The following is an 18,550-nucleotide window of genomic DNA, read 5'->3' as shown; positions in this document are numbered from 1 at the left end:
TGGGAACATTGTCCCCGGACTGACACTCTAAAACGAAAAGCCTCACCAAACAGGCAGGATAGTCTCATAAAGGGGCCAGGCCACTGCTTGTAAATCTACTTGTGAAATGTCTATAAACAAATAATTCTGTTAAGATTTGGAAGAAAAAAGCGGTACACTTGAAAAGCAAGAAACAAAAACTACTGAAACAATGAGAAGCACTACATAAAATTGCACTTACCTGCTTCCAAAAACAATCACAGGGCACTTCTCTGCATGAAACTCTGCTTTTATCTCCTTGATGAGCATTACAAAATCACCTAGGGCTTGTTCCACAGAAAGCAAGCCTATGTGATCTATTTCTGTTGACATTTTCCCATATGGAAGCGATTTTCCATAATACCTCTGAAAGAGAAAAAAAATACATTCTACGTAGTGCAGGATCATCATGATGTCCACGCAACCAGACAATTTTGTTAAAAGGTGTTCAAATGTTTTAAAATAAATGAGCTAAGACTAAGCACACCATTGCATTGGTGAATAACAACTTCACGTGTGGGAAATATGAAGGCACAGTACAAATATGGCGAATCAACTTTTCTGTCAATGCTGATAGTTACTCAATCAGTCCAGATGAGAAAAGTGTTCTGTAAAGGCCAAGTTCTCCATCTAGTAGCTTTCATGAAAACTATTAACTCAGATCCATTAACAAGTACTAAAGCAACTGAGTAAACAATAAAATTACTTCCTCGGTCATTTTATAGAGCTTAATACACATGGTGATGAAGGCAAATCATTAGAAGAGGCACTAATAGAGAATGAATAAGTAGAATGGAAGATATGTTACATTTGCAGGCAAGTGGTGAATTAAGCGAAAATCACTGTGGCAAAATATAGGAAACAACTCGGTTGTATTTACTGAAATCCAGCAAATTAAGAAATGGCAGTTTCTACTATGGTCTCAAGAAGATACATTTAGACTTCAAAAAAAGAGTGACTACCCAAGATTGTCCTGCCTGCACATTGTAGAGATTTCTTAAAATCGAGACTTTAACCAAACAGACTTCAAAATCGTTATAACAATGAAGATTTTCAAGTGGTCAGGAACTATAAAGTTGGTATTTTCCCTTTGCAACAGTCTTTTCAGTCTTTGGGGGTCATTCTGAGTTGGGCGTTAAGGGAAAAACGATGCCGGTAAAGAATTACCGGCATCGTTTACCTTTACGGGCCATTCTGACCCTCTAGACCGTTATTTACGGCGCCGTAAAGTACGAGGCCGTAAATAGCGGTCTCGTGGCGCGCGCACGACACCCCATGCTGAAATTAGCGGCATGGCGTAAACCGGAGCTGATCCCAAGTCATGCAGACATGCAAAAAACGGCCTCTACAAGGCCGCAGAGTACTTTACCGGCATGGAGTAAATACCGGCATCGCCGAGAAGGTGTTAAGAACCCTGAGCAATGTTTCCAAGAGGCACAGGTGCACTCAACCAGCACAGGTGGAGGCAAAGGAGTCTGGCACAGCACAAAAGGAGCACACCCACTCACCACACCCCCTCCCACACCAAGATGATACCAATTGTAGCAGGATTACTGAAGCTGGAGGCCCTGCTTGCAAGGCAGCAACGACAACAACAGCAACAACAACAACCACAGCCCCCACCACAGAGGATACACAGGAGAAGAAGGAGGGTGAGACAGGTCCAGCATGCCCTACCGGTGTAGCCACCATTACCACGCAGGCAGCCCCCAATCCCTCGCATCAGAGCCTCCCCCTTCAACCTCACACCAGAGCAGATCAACACCCTGTACCGCCTTGACCGGGACACCATCACCACCATAGTGGACCTGACACATGACGACATAGTGAGCCTCATAGAAATCCACATTGCAATCCCCTCTCTACTCAGGGTAGTGTTTGTTCTCCACTTCCTTGCCACAGGCACGTAGCAGCATACAGTGGGGCACATGCATGGCAAACCACAGGCCATATTTTCACATATACTCAACCAAGTGCTGAATGCCCTCATCTAACACACAAGGGACTACCTACCCCCACCCCGGACACCCCAGGAGATATTGGATACATAAGTTGCCTACCATGCACTGGCAGGCATGCCAAATTGCATAGGTGCCCTCGACTGCACCCAAGTGGAATTGCTCTTTCCACATGCAATGGAGGTGGTGTATCGCAACCGCAAGCAATACCAATCCATTGACGTCCAGATGGTATGAAATGCCAGTAAAGCCATCACACATTGCTGTGCCCGATACCCCCGATCAACACATGACCCCCTGGTCCTGCGGAACTCCACGCTGCCACACTATATGGAGCAACATGCTGGACAATGTGCCTGGCTGCTTGGTGAGTCACCTGATTGGGCCATGGCAGCACATTGGGGCCATGAGTAGGGTGGATGCATACCTCAACTTGGTGGGAAAGGGGGGGGGGTGCATACTACACCTGTGTGGGAATGTTGACGCCGGTGCACGATGTGCACCCCACAGAACACAGTGCCCCAAGGCAATCGATATGGCACATGACTGCCTAACCTCACAGCGATGCTAGAATGTACAAAATACAACACTACTCGTCCCATAGGTAACCTGGCCCAATACCACAACACAAGCACCACTCATCGGCGGACCTCACACACTGTAAGGGCATCCTGCACCATGCACTGCATATGCACTATCTCGCAGCCTCGTGCATCCCACCACACAAGACAGACGTCCCTGGGAGTGCATAGAAGTGAGCCCAACAGGGATACAGCAGCGTGTCACTGGTTCCGCACACCCATAGTAGTGGTGCAAGTCAACATGGTACTGATCAGTGCAGTATGACAAGTATGCTACTGACTACAGTCAACACCCCCTGCCACCAAATCTCACAGAACCCAACACATCAATGAATTCAGGCCAACATTGCTGCACGCATATACGGTGCACGTACAACAAGATGTGAGTGCACACCATAAGCCATCTTGAAGAAGCTACCCCTCCATCATTCCATGGCACAGGACACATAGCCGGGCCAGTAATGGGGTTGATGCAACCAGGGACATGTGTGTATGGCCAGGAATCACCAGCTGCCATGCAAGACTGCTACAGTTCGCCACCATCAATGTACAAACACTTACCTTCATTCCCCTTCCATGCAGGTGATGGTGGCTACCCTTTGAAGCCGTGGCTCATGCCCCCTATCTGCAACCCACAGAACAGGCATGAGGAGGACTACAATCGAGCCCATACCCGTACACGGGTGGCCATAGAGCAGACATTTGCCCTGTTGAAGGCAAAATTTTGTTGTCACAGCCGTTCGGGTGGAGCACTCATCAACAGCCACGAGAAGGTGGCCAGGATCACCATGGCATGTGTAAAGCTGCACAATATGGCTACCACCAGATGATGATGAGGGGGTGGATTAAGAATTGGCAGGAGAGCATCACAGTGCAGATGCACAGGAGGGATGTGCCGTCTGGCAATCATTGATTGGACAATATTTCTGACACTCAAGTCAGCTGAGGGTGTCAGGATGACAGGGCATCGGGCACTGGTTGTGGGGATACATGTACACCATGCACTGTGAGTCATTAAAAGACACATGCACATTGATCAATGTCCACTCTGATATTTTTTATGCACAACCGGTGTATTGTATTAGTAGGTTCACACGTGAACAACAAAACCTCCATCCTCAACCCCCTCCCCCCAACTCCCATACACACCCTCACCCCCCTCCCCCAACTCCCATACACACCCTCACCCCCCTCCCCCCAACTCCCATACACACTCTCACCCCCTCCCCCTAACTCCCATACACACCCTCACCCTCACCCTCCTCCCCCCCCAACTCTGCAACAGTAGTCCCGTGTGGCACATTGAGGCCACATGTGGCAGCATTGTCTATTGATCCATGCTCCCGGTGCCCAGGGGGGGGCATGTTCCTGCGCCGCTGAGAACACAGCACGCGGCGCGCTGGGCTTGCCGGGGTGGGGGAACTGGTTGAGGGGGTGTCCTCCTGCTGAGTTGCATGAATGGGACGTGCTGCCACAAGGGCGTTTGCAATGTGTCCAAGTGCCTCAGACACACGGTTGGTGCTTTCCCTGAACACCTGACGCATTTGCCTGAGCTCCTCGAGTAACTCCAACCTGCCCTGGCGGTTTTCCTCATTGAAGTCAGTGATGAGAGCAGTGAGTTGTCCTGCACGTAGTGCTTCCTGGGATGGCGTATCATCCCTGCTGGGTATTGGGTCGACATGCCCTGACAGGGCCTCGAATGGGGTACTGGGCACGGGATCTGCGTCTCCCGGTGCATCGCCACGTGCACTTCGGACTGGTGTGTCACCCTCCCCAGAGTCCCTGCACGGCACCTGGGGGACATTTCAGGGCTCAGGGGTGTATACAGTGGGGTAGGAGTCCTCCTTTGACGCCCCACAGATGGACAAGTGGCTGTCCACGATTTGCAGAGGGGCCATGGCTGCCACCTCCCCAGAGATGCTGGACTCCTCTGACCTTGGTGTGGTGATTGTTGCAGGCGCTGATGCAGTGAGGGATGGGGGTGGTGCAACCTCAATGGGCCTTGGAGGAGCTGTGGTGGTTTTGTCCTTCCTGGCTGGTACGCGGTGGTCCCTGCCTTTGGCACTGGATGTGGTGGGACGGCTTCTCTCAGGCTCATCGTCCTCATGCTCACTGCCTGTGGGTGTAGAACAAAGGTACAACATGAGTGGTTGTGTGAAACGCTAATGTCATTAATGGCAGCATTCACATTTCAGTCATTTTGGATTGGTGGCATTTTGGCCGTTACTACATCACTGGTTTCTACGGATGTGTCGGATATGTACGCAGGTGTGGGAGTCACTAATCCTGGCCTGGTCATGTGCAGTCTGACTCGCACACTGCCAAGCCTGCTGCACAGTGTGCTTATTGGTATGTGCTAGTTACTGCACTGTGGTTGGTGGGCATTATGTGGTAGCACTTGTCCCTTGGTGGCAGTTGTCTTGCCATTATCAGAATGGGTGGAGGGCAGTATGACAAGGTGCATTGGACGGGGCTTGGTAGTGTATTCAGCATGTATTTGCCATTGGCGGTGTTGACTTTGGACACTCACCTCCATCAGCAGACGATGGTGCCCCACACTCCATTTCACTGACGCCCTCGATTGATTCTGTGCCAATCAATGCAGTGCATGTCTCCTCCCATGGCGCTAGTTTCATTGGTGAACTTGGTCCACCTCCAGTCAGCAGTGCCTGGCTGCGGTTGGCTGCGAGGATGCTCCGCACCCTCAACCGCAAGTCGTTCCACCGCTTGCGGCAGTCCCTGGGGGTGCGGGGGGTGGTGCCTACTGCGCTCACCCTTTGAGCAAGTTCTGCCCATATGTTTTTTTTCCGGACCACTGCCTCTCTGCGCATGTCGCTGCTGAACACTACGTCTGCGTGCTCCTCCAGGTGGCCCACCATGGCCTGCAGCTCCTCGGGGCTGAAGCGCTGCTTGCGGAGGCGGTCCGCTGACTTTTTCGGGGCTTTGGGCATAGCTGGCGGTTGTGTTGGCCTTTTCCGAGGTTCAGGTTCGTCCCAAGGGGGCTGCCTGGAGAGGATGGCAATAGATTGTGTTTTTAAAGATGGCCGCCGCGCTCCTTCCCGTTCCTGTACTATGACGTAATTTCCGTATCCGTTAATTAGCGGTGACCGTAAATTACGGTCACCGCTAATTATGGACGGCGAAGCTTCGATGGCGGTGTTGTTAAGAACGTCTCGCTTCATGCCGGTAAGGGGTTTAACGGGCCCTTTAGCGGTATGCCGGTAGGGGATTTACCGGCATGGCGGAAAGCTTGTGCCCGCGAGGTCGGAATGGCCTGGAAATAGCGGCGTGGTACCAGATCGGACTCGCTCTTTCCGCCATGCCGGTAAAAACCAATACTTACCTCCAACCTCGGAATGACCCCCTTTGTGTTAGTTCTATATAGGAATGACATGAACCCCGGGACCTGGGGTCGTTTAAGATGAGGTAGCAATACTTAGAGATGGATGGGGATGCAGAAATTACTCATACATCAATGATCAAAATGACTCAGGAAGTTGGCAAAACACGATACAGTTTTATTTGCAATTATCTAAAGCAGGGAGTACAACGGACATCATCCAACGTCACACAAGCAATCTCAGCGCATCACATAAAAACATTACTTTTATAGCAATAATGTGTCACCATTGACGTTATACTACGTGGCAAACTACAAAAACCTACTTGGGGATGTGATTTGCTTACAGGAAACATCTAAGTATACATTCCATTCTAACGGGGGTTGTGATTAGGACTCTAACATCAGGTGGGCAACTGAGTGCTCCTCTAGTACAAGTCATCTTCATCATCACAAAATACACAATGATTCATTGGTTATACAAACTATAGGGCTCTCTGATAGGTGGCCCTCTACAACTGGTTGGCACACTTGTATCCATCTGGAATATTTCACTCGCTTGCAACACACAAGCTGGTTACCCCAGGTGCTGGGAGGGTCGGCCTGGTCATGCCTGGTCATGCCTCCCCACCAATGTTCCCTCTAATTATTTTTCTCTAAGTGCACAACTGGTTGCCTTTCGTGCACACTTTATTTTCCACGTGCGCAACAGACTAACGAGGTAAGCCACTTTGTGAGCATGCAAAGTTAGTGAGAGACCATATCCGAAGCGAGTTTGGAAAGGAAGTTCCCCTTTCCAACCACTGCAATTCTTTACAAATCTGTGTAAAAGGTGCATCGTACAACAATTCTTAGAAATACATAGGCTAAAAAAACAAATATTATATGTGTTTATAAAGAGAACTCAACCAGTTCAAGATCTCACGATCTGCCACAGTAGCTAGCAAAAGTACTCCTGTGCAGAGGAAAATGTGTGCTTTATGCCACTGGAAAAACACTCAGTGTATTACAATAAACAATTATCGCTTTTCATAACTGATGTGGCTGTCAAGAAATCAGACAGGATACAATATTTGCAGATGGAATAATGGCAACTAAAAGGAATGTCAGAAAACATGCCAATAGGAATTCATCTGTCACTTTAAGTCATTTAGGGGCCAGGAGAACTTGACTCCTAATTTGTGTACGGATGATAATTGCATCCAAGTAACTGCACCACAGAATATAATGATACAAATCCCTTAGATTCTGCTTACTAAACACATTACATTGTCCTGTGAGTTGTGACAGCACTTGCTCAAAGAGAAATATCCCTAAAAATGGGCCCGTCAAAAATAGGAAACAATGAACACATAGGAGCCAACCCCTGGCTTCTATCAACAAAGCTCAACTGATATTTTGTCGAATCAGTGCCCAGCACAGCAGTGACATAGGAAGGAATTCTAATAATATTTCTGCCTAATCTCAAGATGAATTTTAAGTGAAAGAACATCTTTTAATAAGTATAAAGTATCCCTGTTGGCAAAGCTAATTATTTTTGTACTCCCTGAAAAATCATTTCACTCCAAGTAGGAAGTAAAGCCTATACTTTTGCCCACCCCTCCTAACCACAACCTAGACAAAATTCAACAAGAGCCTTACTGAGGTTTGTTATGGAGCCTGGTAGAAGATATTCTGAGGTGAATAGCATCAATGCTTAGAGATACAACAGCTTGGGTGCATTCTTCTGTAACTAGGGATCCCTCTGTAATTCATTGTTATCAGTTAAACAAGATGCAGAGTGATGCTAGAGTTAATAAATTAAGAACACATGTTTATATGGAAATGCTCCCAGCAGCTGAGCATGAAAAGAAATAGAAGGTGCAGTTCTCTGGACTGTTACTAGAGTTTCCTATCCATTAGGAAACAAACAACACATTTCCTTGACTGTAATGTACTGTCAAAACAACTCACTTTTTTTTTTTTTTTTGAAAGTTACTAATTTGTTTATTACCCGCAAGGAGTGGCTTCCTCTGCCCTTCGACCCTTACCCCCCGCCGCCTCGACCCCCTTGCCTACTGTGCTAGCATCCAATACTAGTTGACAGGACACTGTAACAAGTGAGAGATAGCAGAAGCAATATACTCACTGGGATATTTGCATCCCCATGATACTTTGCAAGCAAAATAAATGTAGTGCATCACCATGATATTATTTGCATTTTAAGAAAATGTAATGCATCTGCATGTACACAATTATTTTGCAGTGAATACAAGAATGTTTGCAACTTATCCCACCCTTATATCATTAGGTAGGATTATACAACTGATAATTGAAACAGTTTTGTATAGCAGCAAGTTACAGAATAATTTGATAAGGCCTATGCCCAATGCAACTCTGAACAATTGTAAAGAATGCAGATTGTGTGAAAATCATTCTGAATATCTGTTGCCCTAATATTATAGAGTAGTAATCCCAGCCATAGCCCACACCCATTAACCTTGCATGGCAAGTAAATGATATTGTAATGTTCCTCTCCACGTATAGGGTAATGTTAGCAATGCTAAAGTAGAAGATGATGAGCATGGCACGTGTCTACTCAAAATCCTTGGAGAGCAAATTCATACTTGAGTTGTATAATGCATTAACTTGCAAGGGGCCACTTCAAAGTGCTTGTGTGCTATATGTACTAAGAATAGGAAGAATAGATAGCATGGGATGAGGTTACACATCCAGGTAGCCTGCTTACTTTCCTTCAGTATCAGATATGTGCGATAATAGTTCGGTTACATAGTGTGGGTGATGCTTTTATTATTATTACTATTATTATTATTATTAGGGTATTTATTGAGCGTGGACCTAGCTTTGGGAGCAACAGAGCACTTTACAATCATAGGGTGAGGAACACAGTGAGGGAAGCAGAGAAAAAGAGAGTGGGAGCTAATAGGAGAGGGCACGGATGGGCAATCTGCAGCAAGGGATCCACAAGCAACCAGGGGAGGAGACAGTGGTGAGCAGATCAGAGTCTCGGGTACCTTGGGGAGTGGAGGGTATGTGGATTTATGTTTTACAGAGGAACCATTACTTGAAGAGTACATTCTTAAGTTCTTTCCTGAACTGTAGCCATGATGGGGTGAGTCTGATGTTGACTGGAGGAAGTTCCAGACTCTTGAAGCATAAACAGAGAAGGCGGTTGGACCGCGGTCCTCCGGAGAGGCAGAGTTTCTCAGGCAGGTAGCTTGGGAACTTCAGGGTGACAGCCTTGTTGATGATGCAACATGATTTGGAGATTAAATGGGCTGCAGCAAGAGCCAGTGCAGTTAGAGGAGGGTTGGGGTAATGTGGTCGAATTTCCAGAGTCCATTGATGAGTCGTGCTGCAGTATGCAGGAAGCATCTAAGGCGTGCAATGGTAGCTGCTGGAAGGCCTTCCAAAAGGGCACTTTTGATAAGGCACCATGAGTAACAGAAGTTCTGGTGCTTGAAGGTTATTCAAATTACAACAAACATAAAACAAGTGGATGTAGGTACAAGTCGGGTAACGTTTCACAAAGCCAAGGGAGGAAGACTCAGGGTTGTCTGGTAATATCAAAATATGTTCTGGGGGACAAATGGTTAAACCCTCCATTCACAACCATTATTACAACCATTGTTTCTTTCACATCAGGGGTATCAAAACTAAGAATATCAGATGAATATGCAACCCTTTTGGCCTCTTCGTCTGCGGCTTGGTTTCTGCGTGAAATAAAGTCAATTCTCTTAGTATGTGCTGCACACTTAACTATTGCAATGGCTACTGGGAGTTGTAGTGCCTTAATGAGTCTATCCAATAATGCTGCGTGTTGTACTGGAGTACCGTCTGCTCGGAGGTAACCCCTCCTTTTCCAGAGTGCTAACCCTACGTGCACGGTTGACGTCACGTAGGCGGAGTCACTATACAGCGTCACTTCCTGCCCTTCGTGATTCTCGAGCGCGACAATAAGCGCCACCAATTCTGCAGCCTGTGCTGAAAAATGAGGCGGTAGTCTTGCACTTGCTACTACTTCAAATTCCCCATTAGCTCTGTGCCTTACCACAGCTGAACCTGAATGCCTCTGTCAGTTTGATCAATTTTTGAAGACCATCAATAAAGAGACCCTCCCCCACTGATAGAGCATTCTCCTTTACCCTAGGAATCTCATCATAGAATTCCTCATAATTAGAGCAATCATGCACTTGCAGATCCACTGTCAGTGATTCGGCTACAAACGTGGCAGAATTCACCATTTTACACCGGACAATTTTGATCGCTGAATTCGGTATGACTACTTCATAAGCAGAAGCTCTTTGAGAAGTCAGTGTACCCTTAGGTATCTCCAAAACGGCAAACCAAGCATGCTCAACAAATAAAGTCATGGAACACCCCATCACTATGCTTGCAGATTTCTCAATCGTGAAAACGGCTGCTGCCAGTGATTGTTCGCAAGGGAAGTGACTCCTCATAAATGGGTCCAAAATCCCAATATAGTATGCTAAGGGTTTGTACCCCAGTGTGGTTCTCTGTGTGAGTACTGCTGTCATAACAGTTCCATTTGTGTGTGAAAATAAAAAGAATTCCTAAAACTGGGGCTGTACAAATTGCATTTTTCTATTCAACAAACCCCTCCTCCATTTCCTCAATCCAATCAATGTTTTCCTTATTCACCTGTGCCTTCTTCAGGGCCTGCAACAGGGGTCTCGTGTAAGAACCATAATCAAATACCCACGCCCGGACATAATTACATAGTCCCAGAAACTGTTGCATTTGCTTTATTGTGTCCGGTTTTGATGTTTTCATGATCGCCTCAGCTCTTTCAGGTATAACTTTCTTTGTGCAAACTTAACTGTCCTATGTATAACACATCTTCCTGGCAGTATTGCAATTTCTCTTGATCCACTTTATATCATTTGCCTGCTAGGATAATGATTAACTGAATCGAGTCTCGTCTGCACTCTTCCTCTGTTGTGCTACAGACTAAAATATCATCTACATATTGTAGCACAACGCTCAGCAATTCAATATTGCTTAGGTCCATCTGCAGAACCCTATTAAAGATCGATGGAGACTCACAGTACCCTTGGGGCAAACATGTAGTTTTCAGTTTGGTCTGACGGAATGTAAATGACGTAAGATCTTGGGAATGTTTATGCGACGGGATTGAGAAAAACGCATTCTTCAAGTCAATCACCGTAACATATTGTGCTTCTGGGGGAATATTACATATAATCGTCGCAGGATTCGGAACTAGATGAAACTCTGCTTCTACAATCTGGTTTATCGGTCTCATGTCCTGAATTAAACGCCATGACCCAACCTTTGATTTTTTGATAGGATACACTGCAGTATTACATGGTGACTCTGACATCACTAAGCTACCTTTCGAAGGGATTGTGTCCTCCGACGTATTCCTTATCTTGATAGATCATCTCCAGCTTGCTGGCCTCGGAATTTTTCTTCAGTAGAGGGCGCTGCGCGTCGACGTCCCTCGAGCTGATGTCCCACGACAGCCTCCGTATCGGCGCCGATGTCATCATGCGTATAAATAGACTCGTGCTGCGTGCGTTGCTCAGTTTTGTTTTTCGCACTTCGTGGGCCTCGGAATCGCGTTGCTCAGTCCGTTAGTCAGATATATTCTTCATTATTCCTTGAGAATACCAACTCTTACTCGATGGCTTCCTCATCCGAACCGACGACGCCACGGTCCGGCTTAAAAGAATGTCGAAACTGTGGAAAGAAAATGTAATTGACAGATCCTCACAGGATCTGTTTGTGGTGCCTGGGATCGGAGCACCAATGTTCGGAGTGCGAGGACTGCATGTCCATGACGGCGAAAGCCTTGAAGGAGCGTAAGGGGAAGCTTGAGAGAGGTAAGACAGTTAAAACTCCTTCGAAGGTTTCCTCGGTAGAGTCGAGACATTCGTCTCCTCGCCGACGCAGGAAACATTCTCGTTCTAGGTCTCGAAGCAGTTCCCACCACTCTTCGAGATTCAAGCATTCGAGTAAGAGACGTCGAAGATCCCCTTCCTCGTCTTCTTCTTTTTCCCCGGAAAGAGTCAACTGCCCCAGAAAACATAGCTCTCAGGCTGAGTGGGAGGAATTCCGTAAAAGGATGCTTAGCGTCTTCGAGAAAGCGGCCTCGACCCCCTCGAAGACAGCTGAGGGTGATACCCTGGGTGAAAGACCCGAAAAATCGAAACGCTGCGAGTCGTTGCACACGGCGAAAGAAACTACTCGAGAGCGTCAGAAACCCTCGAGCAAAGGCACCGTGCCATCGAGGCCATCGTCGAAAGTCCCTTTGACGCATAAATCTGCGTCATCGATGCCATTATCGAAGGGCTCATCGACGCATAGGTCGATCGAAGCGACGCAGTCTTTGACGCCGACGTCGATGCCGAAAAAGAACAAACCCACGGCCGTCACTATATCACAGCCAGTGGTCATACACAGGGTCTCTAACACGACTTCGAGAATGTCATCGACAACATCGAGTAGGATTCCGATCCTCTCAAGCTCTTCGAGGCCTCTTCCGATCTTCTTGACGCCTTTTTCAGTGTTTTCGAAGTCTTTAACGTCCGCGTAGATGATGTCGACGTTTTCTCAACCAATTATGACAAATTTGGCCCCTTCTGCTCTGGAAATGGGATTTAAGCCGATTCCAAGGTCTGATCATTTCAGACCTTTATCTTCTAATTTATGAAGAAGGGGAGGATTCGGATCAAGAAAGACCCTTTGGGTTGCAGAGAACTACAACACCTGAACCAGAGGAATTTACCTCTCAGGAAAATAGGTTAAAGGACCTTCGAGAATCCTTACATGAGGCAAGTGGGTTAGATACTTCCCCAGAAATAGAATTTGCCAAACCAGACCCAGGGGAACATGCCGAGACCCCTTACAGAATTTTAATGGCAAGGATTATACAATTCATGGGTTAGTCTACACCTTCACCTGCATTCCAACAGGATGACTTTACAGACATTTTAGTTAAAGGCCCACAGGAGGATCCTGTGGTTCCATTTCACGCTGCATTACAAAGAAAAATATTGGCTAACTGGGAAACCTCTGAGGTTATCCCGGCGGTTAATAAGAAGTTATCAGCCAAATATAGGATATCTGCTACTGACCCTGAATTTTTGTCTAAACATCCAACTCCAGAGAGTCTGGTTGTTCAAGCAGCAACTGCATCAGGCAGTAAATCGGCATACCCTACTGTTCCACAGGACAGGGATGACAAACGATACGACTCTATGGATAAGAAAGTCTTTTACGCATGTAGCATGGCATTGAAATCTATTAACGCTACTTGTACGCTCGCAAGGTTCAGCCACACACTTTGGGAGTGTGCTTCATCAGCGGCTGACTGCCTCCCAGAGGGAGAAGAAAGGGAAGCGTTTCTAAACATCATTAAGGATGGTAAAGACGCAGTGTGTGAATCCCTTCAAACTGGCATTGATTCTGCTGACAGTATCAGTAGGGCCATGGCGGCAAGTATTACAACCCGCAGAATTGCGTGGTTGCGAAAGTCTGGGTTTGCTTCAGATGTACAAGCCAGACTTTTAAATATGCCCTTTGACGGCTCTTCTTTGTTTGGTAAGAAGGCGGATGACAGTCTAGAAAAGTTACAGACATCCAAAGCAGCAGCAAAATCCCTGGGAGCTACCATCCGTCAAATGCAATATGGCCCCTCAGGAACCTCTTGGAGGGGTAAGTCCTTTCGCTTTATTTCCGCCTTCGGAAAAGGCAGAGGACAGTCGATTCAAAGAGGTCAAAAAAGATTCACCCGAGGTGGACGGGGTAAAAATACAAAAGCTACAGCAGCAGCAGCAGGTGCCTCTTTAGCCTCGGCATCAGCCGCCTCTAAATCACTCTTAGGACTCTCCTCACAATACACCAGTAGGGGGCAGGCTAACTCAACATCTGACGGAATGGCAGGCTATTATGTCAGATGCTTGGGCATTGGAGACATTTGCCCAAGGTTACTGGCTGCCTTTTCTACGCATTCCTCAGAGTCATCCACCAGGGAACAGCTCTCTGAAAGTTCCAGATCCGCTCCTCTTGCAGGAAATTGTAGACCTGCTAGAGAAAGGTGCCATAGAACCGGTACCTGTAGCGGAGCGGAACAAGGGCTGGTACTCCCCCTACTTCCTAATACCGAAGAAGGACGGAGGAATGAGACCTATCTTGGACTTACGAGAATTGAACAAGTTCCTCAGGAAGGACAAGTTCAAGATGGTAACTCTCTCTCAGATCCTTCAGGCCCTCCAGCTCCAGGACTGGCTGGCATCTCTGAACCTTCAGGATGCTTATTTCCATATGCCAATCCATCTCAAACACAGGAAATACCTGAGGTTCGCAATTGGCGGCTCTCATTATCAATTTCGAGTTTTGCCGTTTGGGCTGACCTCCGCACCGAGGGTCTTCACCAAGCTAATGTCGGTAGTGGCTGCAAGTCTAAGGAGGGAAGGGATTCACGTCTACCCCTACCTGGACGATTGGCTGATAAGAGCTGTATCTCCGGAACAAGCTCAGATCCAGCTAGATTATGCCTGCCACTTCCTTCACAAACTGGGCTTCTCCCTTAATTTAAAGAAGTCACAGATGATACCATCACAGAGACTCCAGTTCATTGGAGCGGTCCTTGACACTTCCCTGGGAAAAGCCTCGCCACCAGAGGTGAGGGCTCAAGATATTCTGCAGATGGTCACCAAGTTTCAAAATGCCCAACGTCTCCCAGCCATCCACTTTTTGAGGTTGCTAGGCCTCATGGCATCCTGCATCTTCCTTGTGCCAGAGGCTCGCCTGAGAATGAGATCTCTTCAGTGGGCACTAAGAACTCAGTGGTCGCAATTCTCAGGGAGAATGACAGATCTCCTTCAGGTTCCGGACAAGGTGGCTTGAGACCTTCAGTGGTGGGCCTGTCGGGAGAACATTTTGAAAGGAGAACTGTTTTGGCAACCATGGACGGAGATAACAGTAGTCACAGATGCCTCACTCACAGGGTGGGGAGCCCATGCCAACGACTTGACCATCAGCGGTCGTTGGTCTCCATCGGAGTCCAGACTACATATCAACCTGTTAGAGCTGAGAGCAATCAGACTAGCGCTGAAGGCTTTTCTGCCATCTGTACAGGGGAAAAATGTCCTGATAATGACGGACAACACAGTGGCCATGCACTACCTCAACAAAAGAGGAGGCGTAGGATCACTGCCTCTGTGCAGAGAGGCGATGCAGATCTGGTTTTGGGCCATCCAAGAAGGAATCTCTCTATCTGCAGTTCACTTAGCCGGAGAGAAAAACTTGACGGCGGACGCTCTGAGCAGGCAGAGTACAGTTTCCCACGAGTGGGAACTAGCTCAGGAAGTCCTTCAACAGATCTTCACCCTTTGGGGAACCCCTCAAGTGGATCTGTTCGCCACCAGCATCAACAGGAACTGTGATCAGTTTTGTTCAAGGGAATTTCCCCTGAGAGGAGCTCTAGGGGACGTGTTCGTAGTGGACTGGGAGTTTCCACTTCTGTACGCATTTCCTCCAGTCCCTGTCATTCCTCAAATGATCAGGAGGTTGACAAGGTTCCGGAAAGCCATGATCCTAATTTTCCCAGACTGGGCCAGGAGAACGTGGTACCCGGACCGTCTGTCCATCTCCACTCAAGGAGAATCTTCTCTCGCAGAAGGGAGGTCAGGTTCTCTATCCAGACATCAGAAACCACAACCTTCACGCTTGGTATCTGAAAGGTTGAGATACAAGGATTGGGACCTCCCAGATGACGTCATGGAGGTGTTGCTTTCGCCCAGAAGGCCAGCAACAAAGACTTTATACCGCTGCCGTTGGAACAAATTATGCAGCTGCTGCAGAGAAAAGAATATCGATCCCTTTTCATGTAGTACACCAACAGTGTTTTCTTTTCTACTCTATTTGGCAAATTCGGGCCTTCAGGTTGGCACTATCAAGGGCTATCCCGCAGCACTATCGATCTTCAAGCGCACTGCAGAGGAACCATCATATTTCAAGTTACCCTTAGTAATACAACTTCTGAAGGGATTAACCAATGTCTATCCTCCAAGACCATTCCAAATTCCCTTATGGGACTTAAACTTAGGGCCTCATTACACGGAAGGCGGTGGTCCAGGGTGCTATTAGCACCCTGGACCATGCCGGTAAAATACCGGCACCGCCTTGGCGGAAAGGGGATTTACCGCCCCATTCCAAGGTTGGAGGGGCGGTAAATCCCCTTTCCGCCATTGCCCTTCCCCATTCCCATTTCTGCCCCATATGGCTCTATGGGACTGGGGAAGGCGCTAATTACGGCACCGCAATTTTGCGGTGCCGTAATTAGCTCCGAGGTCCCTTAGCGGGTTGGTATTTAACGCCTGCAAAAAGCAGGCGTTAAAACTCCAACCCGCTAAGGGACCTCGTAGTACGGCGGTAAGGGTTAACGGTCACCGTTGCCATTAACGGTGACCGTTAACCCTTACCGCCGTCCGTGTAATGAGGCCCTAAGTCCTAAATTTCCTGATGGGCACCCCTTTTGAACCACTCCACTCTTGTTCGCTAAGATTTCTCACCCTTAACACTGTCTTATTAGTGGCATTGACATCTGCTAGGAGGGTGAGCGAATTACAAGCTCTATCTTGTAACCCCCCTCATACAATTTTTCCTAAAGATAAAGTTGTCCTACAAGTGAAGCCTAATTTCCTCCCAAAGGTGGTTTCTGAATTCCACATCGCTCAGAAGATTACCTTACCTTCATTCTATCCCCCTCCACATCCGGGGAAAGAGGAAGAAAGGCTACATAGGCTGGACCCAAGGCCGGCTTTGAGCTTTTACATCAGCAGACTTGCTAGGATTAGGCAAGCAGACCAACTGTTCGTAGATTACTCAGGGCACAAATTGGGATTACCGATAACAAAATAGATAATTTCCAGATGAATTATTTTGGCCATTCTGGAATGTTACAAACTGGCAGGGAAAGAGCCTCCTCAAAATCTTAGGGCTCAATTGAACCAGGGGTATTGCAGCCTCTTCGGCCCTCCAAAGAGGGGTACCGATTTGAGACATATGTACGGCTGCCACATGGTCGTTTACACATACCTTCACAACATTTTACAACCTGGATTCCTCCTCTAGCCAAGAGACCAGATTTGGCAAAGCTGTGTTACAATCTGTTCATTATTGAAGGGAAACATGGCAATTTTACTCCCACCTCCAGTTACACACCACTGCTATGGGAGTCTATCAAGCTAAGGAATATGTTGGAGTACACAATCCCTTCGAAGAACAAGTTACTTCTTACCTGGTAACGTTCTTTCGATGGGATGTTCCTCCGACGTATTCCTTATCGCCCCTCCCATCCATCCCATCAGTAAAACTTCCCTTGTGGTTACAGCTTACGCTCCTTCAGGGTCAATAACCAATTCATGTAAAGCAACTGTTAAACGTCAAAACGGAATTGAGCAACGGACACTGCGCAAGTCTTTATACGCATGATGACGTCGGCGCCGATACGGAGGCTGTCGAGGGACATCGGCTCGAGGGACATCGACACACAGCGCCCTCTACTGAAAAAATAATTCTGAGGCCAGCAAGCTGGAGATGATCTATCAAGATAAGGAATACGTCGGAGGAACATCCCATCGAAAGAACGTTACCAGGTAAGAAGTAACTTGCTCTTTTCCATCATATCCGATATAATCTTAAAAATACCCTTGTCTGCCTCTCGAGACATGGGATACTGCCTTGCTCAGGGTAAAATTACTCCTGGTTTCAACTTGATCTTAACATCTCCAACGATTTTTAATAGGCCTACGTCATAAGGGCCAGTAGTCCATAGAGAAATTGGCACTTTCTCCATATCCTCATCACAAAATGCTGGAAACTATCACACTATCACCATTCATTGTGGGATCTCTCTTCTTTCTATCCTGATCCAGTACATAATGCTCATTTCAAACACTACTTCATTGTCTGACGGGTCGTCTTTAAACATATCCTCGTCAGTGACATTAGTCAATCTGTGCCCTTCCCCAATGACAATCACTGTTCTCCATGGCCTGAACTCATCATCAAATTCTTCAAGCATTGCCAATTCCCCTCGTAATATGGCTGCCTGTAATTCCAAGGGAAACATCAGTCCCCACTCTTCGTCCATAGGTATCTGTGGTCTAAACAGAAATTCATCAGGTATTCTCATAATCTTGCCCACTAAACCGGGTAACCATGTTAACAAAATGGGGGATTGGCTTGGCAGCCATGGTATACGCTCCGATTCCCGTGGCTCTGTGATCCGATGACTTGATCCGTCAGAAAACGCGTGATATGGAACAAGTTACTTACCTGTAACTGTTGTTCTCCAGCATGGGTCTGGCATGGATTCACATGCTCATGAATATTCCCCGTCGTCAGGCTGGGAATCCTCGGTAAAGAAAAAATCAGTATCAGTTTCATTTCTGATCTGTCTTTCTTAGTAGTAACCAATCACTGATCTCTGGGTCATACTGCCCCCAACCAATGACTGCCCTCTCCCTAAACCCCGCCTCTGGCAGCCATCCTCAGATTTGGTAGCACGCCAAGTGGCAGTATGACCAAGTGAAGAGCCGCAGAGGGGTAGGTGGGAGGGTTCGCATGTGAAATCATGCCAGACCCATGCTAGAGAACAACAG

At 47.3% G+C, this 18,550-nt stretch overlaps 1 protein-coding gene across 1 annotated transcript in view; it reads right to left on the bottom strand.

Annotated features, from left to right (window-relative positions):
* The window catches only part of DPP7 (dipeptidyl peptidase 7), a 3,316,481-nt gene that overhangs the window by 2,706,997 nt on the left and 590,934 nt on the right, over positions 1 to 18,550 (bottom strand). The window contains exon 3 of the mRNA XM_069612152.1: positions 221 to 384. Within this exon, the coding sequence (XP_069468253.1) occupies positions 221 to 384 (164 nt within the window). The remainder of the gene's footprint in view (positions 1 to 220; positions 385 to 18,550) is intronic.

This window comes from Ambystoma mexicanum, chromosome 8 (genome assembly GCF_040938575.1).
Source record: "Ambystoma mexicanum isolate Mex_15411 chromosome 8, UKY_AmexF1_1, whole genome shotgun sequence".
Lineage (NCBI taxonomy): Eukaryota > Metazoa > Chordata > Amphibia > Caudata > Ambystomatidae > Ambystoma > Ambystoma mexicanum.
This window is presented reverse-complemented; position numbering and strand designations above follow the sequence as displayed.